The following is a 10,104-nucleotide window of genomic DNA, read 5'->3' as shown; positions in this document are numbered from 1 at the left end:
CTCTTTCATTCATCAGAGCACGAATTAAAATCTTATTTGTACATTGTTACCCAACACATCTTTGCTAAAATAACCTCTATAATAATCAGTCAGCGCACAGGTCGATCTCTTCCATTCAAACCCTACATGTTGAGGCACTGTCAACACTATGTACCCTCCTGCTGAAGTTTAACCATCTCGGCTTCAGTGTTCGAGAGTGTTTGTAAAACCTGAAACTGTCTGAAACAGGGTTCTGGTGCTGGTATGTTACTGGAGCAGCTCTGTTGACCTAATTGCAGCTTTCAGTAACACCTCTCACACCTTCCTTGTAAAACATGCGAACAAGGAGCTGCAACCAGACGTTGTTCCCATCATCGTTCACTTTCTATAAAAAGAGTCGGAGGAGAAAAAAAAAACCCTTTGTAGAGTTCAACACCCGGGATCTGTCTTCAAGTCGCTCCTCTGTGATGTGAAACTTAAAAACTCAATTAGAAGTCCTGCATTTGAAAAGTTTTATCAGCAAAGAAAACTTGACGGTATCAACTGTGCATAGAAAGTGCTTGTCATTATTGGGCTTATTCCAATGTACTGAATTATTGCTGATGCATTAATGTACATGTAGGATTTTATTGTCTATCAAGATGGAGACACTCCATTGAGGAGCTGCTGTTTTAACCCCGTCTGTTTGTTCATTAGCAGGATCACACAAAAACTACCAGAAAGATTTCCACTAAACTTGGTGGAAGGAAGCCAAGAAAACACCCATTAAATTTTGGGGCCGGATGTAATTTTTTTCCCCAGTTTTTATTACTTTAACATCACAGGATAGTTTTTTTGTTTTTTTTACAGTTTCACCAATTTGTCTGGAAATAATTATGGATCTTGATGAGAAAACCACGTATTTAGTGGCTGGTGTTATTGAGTTTAGTTTGTTTTTTAGATGATGCAACATCATGGTGCATCAAATAAGAGAAGTGTGTTGATTGATCAGTAACGAAAACAATATTAAAATCTTAAAGTCCAAATGTAAAAACTGCCTTTGTTGTACTCACGTCCTGTACATGTTAGCAGCATGTATCATGTTTAAAATACTTTTTAAAGGAGTTGAATGGGACCCCAGGGGCCGTGCATCACATGCAGTGATGTTACTACATGTCACATATCCTGTATGACGGCCTCCTGTAAGAATGCGGTTTAAATTTAAGCACTTCAGATTTTTTATCGTGGACATGTTCAGACCAAAAGAAGGTGATAGCCACTCGTTGTTAAAGCAGGTGTTCTCTGGGTGAAAGAACAACCAGCTTCAGGAGCTGTGAGCGTTTCAGAATCCTTGTTACGACTCATGTCAAAGTCTAGATTGTGTGAGTTGTCATCTATGATGCTTTGCTGGTTTTTTTGTTTGGCTGAGATATTGTGTTAGTCGGCAGCATTTTCCCCACGGTTGCAGTCATCCCAGCAGGTGATGCTTTCCTCTCAGACTTAATGGGGGAGTTTCCATTTGAAGTCTGTTTTCTTTATGACTCTGCTGCTAAAGTCCAGGGGCTTTTTTATTCTGAATTGGCGCCAGAGGGCCTCATATTAAACAGTATTAAAGAGAGAGGCGGAGACCAGAGCTTGGTCTCAGGTTCGGTGAAATCCCATTGGACAGGAGATAATGTGTCAGTGTGACTGACACTGGCTTCTGTATTTAACCCACTCAGCCCTGTTGGTCCAGTGAACACAGCCTCCTGAGCCAGGTGAGTGACACACGGACGGATGGGACCGAGGTGTTCAGCATAATGAACTAGAAACTGGATGGTAGTCAGTGAACATGGTGTAACTGCTTATTATCACAATTCATAGGAACCTGACGGGATGGTAGATAAACCTGGAGACATCTAAAAATCAATTAGTCCTTTTTCTGTTGTGTAGAACACTTTTGTTAAATCTTACACAGCCTCAGTTTGAGTTAAAAAAAACAAAAATGTGCCTTTACACCTTTTAAAACTTTTACATGGCTAATTTATACTTTAATAGTAAAAAAACAAGGATTTTGTGTCAACATAACGTCTTTTCTCAAGCAACATTTTTTTCCTGTATCAGTGGTTCAAGATGATTTCGACATTATGGCTGGGGGGGGCTCTCTGCTGTCTGATGCTGCTCCCAGGTCAGTGTCTGATTCTCTATTGTACAACTGCTGAAAAGCAAATGTCTCATGATTTTGGGACATTAACAGCTAACACATGTTTTGTTTCCTCTTCCAGGGCTGATAGAGGCCAAATCATTACTGAACTCCATCAAGCAGGAAGGTAACTGCTGAGTTTAAAATCTTTTCAGTTTAAAAGTCAAGTGTTTGTCCTTTTGTGCAGCAGTAACTGAAAGGTTATCAACTCTTGTGTCAACAGAGATGGTTCCTGTCAGTCACGTTAACATCGCCTCAGAGCAAGCAAACAGCTTCCTGACTCACTCCAGGCCCAAACGCAACGTGGACCCGAGATGGCACCGAGGAAACCCCGACTTCCAGGCTTATTACAGATACTACAGCAGCATCGGACACACTGAGGGGGTAAGACACCAAATCTTTGGGGGAAAAGTCTACAGGCTTCATGTCAGGATATGGTGCTATGGACAAGTGGACACACCACCACTGGGCTTCAAACTTCTCATTCTAGTTGCCTGACTTCTGTAATAAGGAGAAAAGAAGAAAGTCTTTTGCACAGACACCTCACTGCACATTCAAAGGAGATTTATGTGACTCCATATCCCTGTAAATTCAGAAACTGTGGTGAAGAACTAGGTGAAGATTTCCTCAATCATATTTTTATTTTGGATTAAACACTATAACAACAATAACTGCAGATAACATTAACAGAGTAAGAAGGCTGTCACATGTACACAACACTAAAGATGATGTCCAGATTTTAACTGCTCACACATTTAAGGAAACTGTGACTGAAGTTTTTTAGCTAAAAATGGTCCTGACCTCACATTTTAAAATTGGATTTTATATAATTTTTCTGCTTAAATAAACAAATGAAAACAAAGTTGTAAAATATGGAAATCACTGGTATATTTAATCTTTTTACTCTCTACAGGTGAATTGATTGTTGTTTTTATTTATTATTATTACAAATGAGTGTGTTTTCCTTATGGTTTCACTGTCTCTGTTTGCTCCACCTCTCAGCTCTATGAGATCGACAAACTGCGGATGCTCTACCAGCAGATGAGGTACCTGGAGCAGACCTACGGCCCCAATGCCTCCTATTACCAGAACAAGCTGGGGGTGCCGATGGTCATGTGCGACCCAGCTACAGACAAGAAGTGCAAACCTGTTCCTCCTCCACCTTCGATGAAAGGGGTCCCGAGACCCACCGCGCCCCCAGTGACCCTCCCTCCTCTCCCCCCTGCTCCATCTATCTCCCAGGCCGATGTGCTCTATCTGTGCAACAAAAAGGACCCGCTCTGCAAGCCCCACATCGTCTACCTGCCCAGCGGCGCCATTCCAGTGCTCTGCGACCCCCGCTACCACCCCCACTGCACCCCTCAGAAGGCTGCACCCGGCCCTGTGGCAGTGCTTCAACCTCTTCCACCTTCACCGAAGAAGTTTGTCCTACCTCCGCCTCCACCGGTCCTTGTCAAGAAGTCTGCCCCTGCCCCTGCCCCCGTCCGCACCTTCAAGGGCATGGAGTACGACTGTGACCCCTACTGGGACCCTGACTGCCTGGTTGACAACCCACCAATGACGATGAAAGGGAAGGGTTTGGTCCCACCACCACCACCACCACCAGCTATGGAGGAGAAGGAGGAGGAACCAGCACCTCCTGCACCCATCGAGAAGAAATCAAAATTCTACCCTTACCCTTACTACCCTATGCCCTACGACCCCAGGGATGAGCTGTACGACCCGGTCCGCTTCAAGTACCCCGAGCCTGTGGATCCTGCTGAGCCTGCTGATGAGGCTGTGGAGTCCAGCCAGTAAAACATCTGGGAGGTGTCGGAGGAAACACAAGACTTTTAATTGAAAACATTTAAGTTGCACAATATCCACATTTTGGCATTTTAATCTTGCAGCTTCCCTGCGACTGCACCGTCACAGAAAAAGCAAAAGCATTGATAAGTTGCAATATTTGTTTGAACCTCAATAAAGTGACTTGACATATTAACTGTGAGCATGTAAAAAAGCAGTCAACACAAGCATGTAATGCAAATGATGTATTTTGGAGTAATGACAAATAAAATGTTACAAAACTGTCCCGAGAAGTATTTGGTCTTTGAATATGTTTTTACAACACTGCATGAAAACCCAAAGAGGAAGCTGTTGCCACATGGCAGGTAGGAGCAGACCAGTAAAGTCGACGTGTAGAACACAGGGGGTCATTACCTCTGGCTCATGTAAATGCTGACTCCAGTTAGACCTCTGACTCGGCAGCCATAACTCCCCCTGCCCCCCCCCCCCCCCCCCCCCCCCTCTTCCTGCTGCGTATGCCCATCATTCCAGAACCTCCCGAGGCGATCGCACAGCGGGAACACACTTCAAGGGACCAGCTAACTGCAAACACTCCTAACAATAAACCTGAAGCTAAAGCAGCGCTCCACATACAGTTACCTTCACAGGCTCATTTAAAAGTGCAGGTCTGACATTTTTACGAGCCGTGTTCTGTGATGTCTACGCTGTTGTAATCATTTAAATTCAGGAAGAAGACAAATTAAAGTCCCATGAAGAAAATCAGCAGATCATTTATTACAAACAGAAACGATAAAACAAACAGGGTAAAATAATATAACGATCATGTACAGTGGATTCATTTCTGTGTTGACCCGAGAGTTTTGTACAAATCTCTTACTGATCGGTGTAATTAAGTGCTTTTGGATACACTCGTGGTTGTAACTGAAAATGGTAAACTGGTTTGAAAAGCTACTGTTGGTTTATGAATTTGTCTTAGCTAACCAAAATACAAACAAACCGAAAATAAAATAAAAAGACAAAACAGAGAAATTAAACTGCAGTGCTTGTTTGTCTCTGGCTCAGCTGAGCGCCAGCTCAAAAGAAGAGTCCTCTCATCCTCCGGCCGATGCCCTGTCTGTCGTACAGGACGTTGAACTTGTTGATGAACTGGTTCATACTGTTGCAGGTCTTGGTGATGGTTCCTAAGTAGGCCATGAGGCCCACGTCATTACATTGCTGCAGGGAAAACAGAGGCACAGTTACAGAAAGCATTTGTTATCAGGATTCACTACAATCATCTCAAACTACTGTCTTGTCTTTACCTAGACCAAACGGAGCAGAGTACATTTATTTCTAGAGAATATTCAGACTCAAAAACAATATATCTGTTTCAAAGGATTTCTATTTTCAGTCAGAATAAATGGGCCTGAGGCTGAGGTAATAAACTGTTTTCAGACAAGAACTCTGCAAAATGTCCGGACCCAATTTTCAGGACATTTTCTTTCTCCGTTTGCTTTTCACATATGAAGAATGCAGCAGGAGATAGACGGGAAAATATCCAGAACAATCAGGGGAGCGGTGGCTGCTGGGCAGAGCTGCAGGAGGTAGGACATGACGCATAAATTCCACTATGGAAAGCACATGTTTTTGTTTACAGCATATCAACACTGGCCCTTATCGCCAAAAGCACGGCAGATACCAAGTCATCATCTTCACCAGCATCATCTAAGTCTACTTAAAATCTGATATTTTGATAAAAACAATCTAATATTAAAAAACAGTCATTAAATGTGTAGGCGAGACTAAAAGCTTGCTTACATCGTAGAAGTCAGTTTTAAATTTGATGGTGCTGAGGACGGGCAGTCTATGACACAGGGCGTTTGCTTCTCGAAGGATCTCATGGTTGAATGGCACCTCTCCTATAGGACATGAAGGTAGATGGGGGAGAGAAAAAACAGAACTTGTTATGTAGGGGCAATAAAAAAGAGCTGAGATGATGCCATCAAACTGGAGCTGGTAATTATGGTGCTGCGTTCAAAGAGGGGCCTCACTGAATGGTGTAAAAGTGAGGAAAGGAACCATCTCATTTAGAAACAGCTGTTTTCCAGACATATTTCCACATTCTTTGCTCTCAGTGCATCATTAAAAAACCTCGTAGGTCCACTCACCTGATTCCACAGCTTTGACGTACTCGAGAATGATCCTCACCCGACTATGGAGCATCTTTATCGCACTGTGCTGGGCTATGAGGTGTTCAGCGACTAACGGACATAAAAAAACACCAGAGTTAAAAACGTTTTCAAGCAGAATTCATTTTCAATGACTTAAAAATGTTTTTATGTTAAGTATAACATAATGTGCTTCTGATTATTTATTTGAATGGAATAAGGGTGCTTGTAATGTGCTTCAAAATTATCTACAATTATTAAAATTCATTCAGTACAACCTGAAGAATTAGACCTTAAACAAACTAAACCCCAGAATCTGTCACTGGCTCAGAGCCTGGGCTCCTGTGATTTCAGTATCACTAATGACATTTCAAGAATGCTTATTGTAAGACATTGTAAGTAAAGGCTGTAATAACCTTTTGATTTTGATTTGTCATAAGTCTGAGATAAGAGCGGAGATAAGGGCTTTTACTGGTAACTGTTAAATAAACAGTCCTACAAACAGGCGGCTTTAGAAACTAGTGAGAAGGTTTCCAACAGGACACTGGAGAGAAAGTGAGCTCACTCACTGTCATTAACATTTAAAGCAGCAGAGCTGTGGTTACAATTCTGTCGACAAACCTGTGGAGTTTTCTCCTGTGCCGGTGGCCGTCATTCGAGCTACGTGGTCAACACCGATTCTCTCCGCTTCCTCTGTGGCCAGAGTGTACGTCAGCTCAGCAAACAACATGGTCGCCTGGGCAGAAATAAAACCCACACGAGATAAAGCTAACTGCTCAGAGAAAAACGGTTACTGCATAAGAAAAAAATGTATGATATTGTATATATATATATATATCGTACCTCGCCATTGATGATGTCAATCACAGATTCATAAACACTAACAGGCAGCTGAAAGAAGACAGGACATGTTGTTTTCGAGCAGCTGTATCTGAATGCGGAACATAACCGTGCAGTTGTTGAATTCTTGAAGGGATTTAGAATGCAGGGAAACTCACGTCGGTGTGTTTGGTCAGCGGGTTGAGTTTGAGGAAGAGAGGGCTCTCAATGATCTCACACACCTGAGAGAGGAGAAGGAAACAACCGTAAGAACAGGGGCTGAGCACAACTTCAAATAATCGAGCCACGTGCCACTGACTGAAAATGTGATGATCTCAGGTTGTTCATCTTCTGCCTTCATTCATTTTTACTGTACATGTTGTAGCTGTAACTTTTTCCTACCTGCTTGTGGATGTGGATGTCGGACTGGTCAGGAGGACCGCCCGTGGTGTACCAACCCAAGAACTCCATTTCTTTGAAAACCTGTTTGACTGAGAGATCACATTAAATGTTACAGAAGAATTACAGCCACATTTCACTAATACTTATTTATCAATAACTGATCTATAAGTATCTTGTGCAGAAAATACAGTAAACACACATAACAGAAGCGCATTCTTGCCCTTGACACATACACAGCACTTACATTGTTCTTCCTTGGTGTAGTAATACTCCTTGTCAATATGCACTCGTTCATCTATGGTTTGAGACAGCAACTCAAAGGAGTTCATCACCTCAATGTTTCTACCCTCCTGCTTCCCTATCAGGGCCCCGATCACTGAGCAGGAGAGAAAACAATATGATCTGTTTCATTACATTCAGTTACAGAACATGTGATGAGCTATGCACTGGTTTAAGACATGCTGTTATTCCTGCAGAGCATTCTCATACATACCCTGCATTGGTTGTCCCTCTTGTGAGCGGATACGTATCCAGTGGTCGGATATGTTGAGGATAACCAGAGGATGTAAGGCCACAGAAACGCTCCCGGTGACTCCTGCGGCCATAACACTGGGGCTGGCTACAGTCACACAGACACACACACAAAAACGACTTTAACAATACAGCAACTGCAATAATACAAAAGTCAATTCATAGATTTTGTTGAAATTTTTTTGTTAATACTTGATTAATTCTTTAATTCATTTATCAAACAAAGATTTGAAATAATTACTGGCTCCAGCTTCTCAAATATGAGGATTTGCAATCACAAATAGATTTAACTTTGGATCTTGGATTATTATGTGAGAAAGACATCCCGGGATCTGGGAAGTTGTAAAGCACCTTTTGTGATGATTTAATGGTTTGATGATTCTGGAGGATGTAGTTTGTGACACTGTTGAACAGTGTCGCATTAAACAGAGATGTGTTTGTGCCATTTAGCCGAATATAAATGAAGGAACACCAGAAACACCTGTTCTTTTTAATACAGGTCAACAGCAGCACACAAACTGAAATCTGTACAAGTTGAATCAGCACCTCTCTGAAACATTATAACCTCTGGTTTGTCAAAAGCTCTGTTGAACCACCATAGGTTTTGCTGATTAAATACCAACTAAGAGCCATTTGTGTCATTTACTGAAATTCCCACTAGTGTGGAGCTTCTTGTGGACCAGTAGGACTCTTACAGAGGAGGAAAGGACTTTATAATGAATCAAATGATATTGTGTCCATCATGTAAACTGTTAAAATGAACAAGATTTACATGAACTCGGGAGAGAAAATGAATAGAAGTGAATTTAAGGATTTAAAATATGATACTAGGGCTGGACAATAGAACAACATCAATATAATGCTCATCAATATCAATATATCAAGAGATATGTTGCTTATGCTTTGAGCACAGTGAGGAGCACATAATTAATTCACCTCACATCATTGTTTCTCATCCTCTGATCATAAAGAGTTTAAAACCACAACCTTCACTCAGAAGCAAAACTCTGTCTTTAACCTTATGATATAATTTATCAAGTCAATTGTCGATATCGACTGATGAACATGTTTATCTCAATATATTTTTGACCACATCAGCCAGCATTAGGGTTTAATGTAGAAAACCTTGTCGGACACGAGTAACTAACAGTTTATACATCTTGAAACATGTCTGGGTGGATGTTTAAACAATGAACGGTGCAGATGTGCTGGTACTTTGGTTCAACATCTGTATTTTTGACATGTGGTCATTGTTGTAGCTCAGTAATAAGAGTTTATATGTGAACCCACGTGTGCGGACGGATTCAGGTGGATTTCACCGACACAAACCGTTGAAACACACGAGAAAAGAACCGATCTCACATCCAACGTGATTCATTTGTTGACACATTTTTACATGAGATTTGCTTCACGTCAGACGCGCTCACACCGGCCCGCCCGCGGCCTCCACCGACAGATCGGCGCTAACGGCCTCGGGAAACACTGCTGTGCAAAACATGTCTCCGTCTGCGCACGGCTTCGTGTCGGTGTCAGGCAGAAACAGGGAGATAAGTGAGAAATACTCGCCTGCCCCATCCACTTCCATTCCTCCACCATTGCTGGTCGCCATCTTGTCCGGTAATCCGCGCAGGCGCAGTGGACTGTTGACGTCACCAACGTCTACTTATTCTTCCTTTGGGGTTTTACTGGCGGTTGGTCAACAAGGATTTGGGAGCATTACTGCCACCAACTGGTGTGGAGTGAGGAGCAGGATGGATGGATAGATAGATAGATAGATAGATAGATAGATAGATAGATAGATAGATAGATAGATAGATAGATAGACAGACAGACAGACAGACAGATAGATAGATAGACATAACATAGCCTGTAAAATTATGGTGCAGCAGATGCAAGTGTGTTTTTTTTTTTTAAAAGGTGAAAATAGTGCAAGAATAAAACTTAAAATATAAAAACTAGAGATACTACTAGAAAATAAAAAAACATAACTATATAATCTATTCTATTGAGATAAAAAAAACAACGTTTTTCTTAGATAATGAAAAAGTAATCAATAACAGAACGTCTCTTAAATCAAAATGTACTTTAATCTTGCCAAGGTTTACAATTAGCTGATTTCTTTCTTGCTCATATTTCTTGACAGTGACATGATGAACTGTTTCCTCTTGCCCACAATAATCACATTTTCCTGTATCATTTCTTTCCTATTTTTTGCAAAGTACTGTTTGCAAAAAAAATTTGGATTTGGTAAATCCATCGTCCTTTCCTATTTCTTCCTCC

The 10,104-nt window shown here is 41.6% G+C and overlaps 2 protein-coding genes across 2 annotated transcripts; one reads left to right on the top strand and one right to left on the bottom strand.

Moving 5' to 3' along the window:
• The first annotated feature begins 2,064 nt into the window (after nt 1–2,064).
• Nucleotides 2,065–4,209, top strand: LOC117768833 (leucine-rich repeat extensin-like protein 3). Its single transcript, XM_034597212.1, has 4 exons — nt 2,065–2,125; nt 2,223–2,267; nt 2,364–2,524; nt 3,143–4,209. The coding sequence occupies exons 1-4, from the start codon at nt 2,071–2,073 to the stop codon at nt 3,935–3,937; spliced, it is 1,056 nt and encodes a 351-aa protein (XP_034453103.1). The 5' UTR covers nt 2,065–2,070; the 3' UTR covers nt 3,938–4,209.
• A 461-nt stretch (nt 4,210–4,670) lies between these two features.
• cops6 (COP9 signalosome subunit 6) lies at nt 4,671–9,532 on the bottom strand. Its single transcript, XM_034597215.1, has 10 exons — nt 9,391–9,532; nt 7,787–7,912; nt 7,538–7,669; nt 7,294–7,382; nt 7,071–7,133; nt 6,916–6,963; nt 6,694–6,808; nt 6,073–6,165; nt 5,723–5,823; nt 4,671–5,140 (listed from the first exon to the last, which is right to left on the bottom strand). Exons 1-10 carry the CDS (start codon nt 9,431–9,433, stop codon nt 5,000–5,002), a joined length of 951 nt encoding a protein of 316 aa, XP_034453106.1. The 5' UTR covers nt 9,434–9,532; the 3' UTR covers nt 4,671–4,999.
• Nucleotides 9,533–10,104: the final 572 nt, after the last annotated feature.

This window comes from Hippoglossus hippoglossus, chromosome 10, assembly GCF_009819705.1.
Source record: "Hippoglossus hippoglossus isolate fHipHip1 chromosome 10, fHipHip1.pri, whole genome shotgun sequence".
NCBI classification, from domain to species: Eukaryota; Metazoa; Chordata; class Actinopteri; order Pleuronectiformes; family Pleuronectidae; genus Hippoglossus; species Hippoglossus hippoglossus.
Note: the sequence above shows the minus strand (reverse complement) of the source record. Positions and strands in the feature narration are given on the sequence as shown.

Bases quoted from the DNA above. Each gene is read 5' to 3' on its own strand.
- LOC117768833 (XM_034597212.1), top strand. From the start codon at position 2,071: ATGATTTCGACATTATGGCTGGGGGGGGCTCTCTGCTGTCTGATGCTG. The intron at 2,268-2,363 runs GTAACTGCTGAG...TTGTGTCAACAG, and splicing joins GAACTCCATCAAGCAGGAAG to AGATGGTTCCTGTCAGTCAC. The intron at 2,525-3,142 runs GTAAGACACCAA...TCCACCTCTCAG, and splicing joins GCATCGGACACACTGAGGGG to CTCTATGAGATCGACAAACT.
- cops6 (XM_034597215.1), bottom strand. From the start codon at position 9,433: ATGGCGACCAGCAATGGTGGAGGAATGGAAGTGGATGGGGCAG. The intron at 5,824-6,072 runs GTGAGTGGACCT...CATGTCCTATAG, and splicing joins CGTCAAAGCTGTGGAATCAG to GAGAGGTGCCATTCAACCAT. The intron at 5,141-5,722 runs GTAAGCAAGCTT...TTTTCCCTGCAG, and splicing joins TTAAAACTGACTTCTACGAT to CAATGTAATGACGTGGGCCT.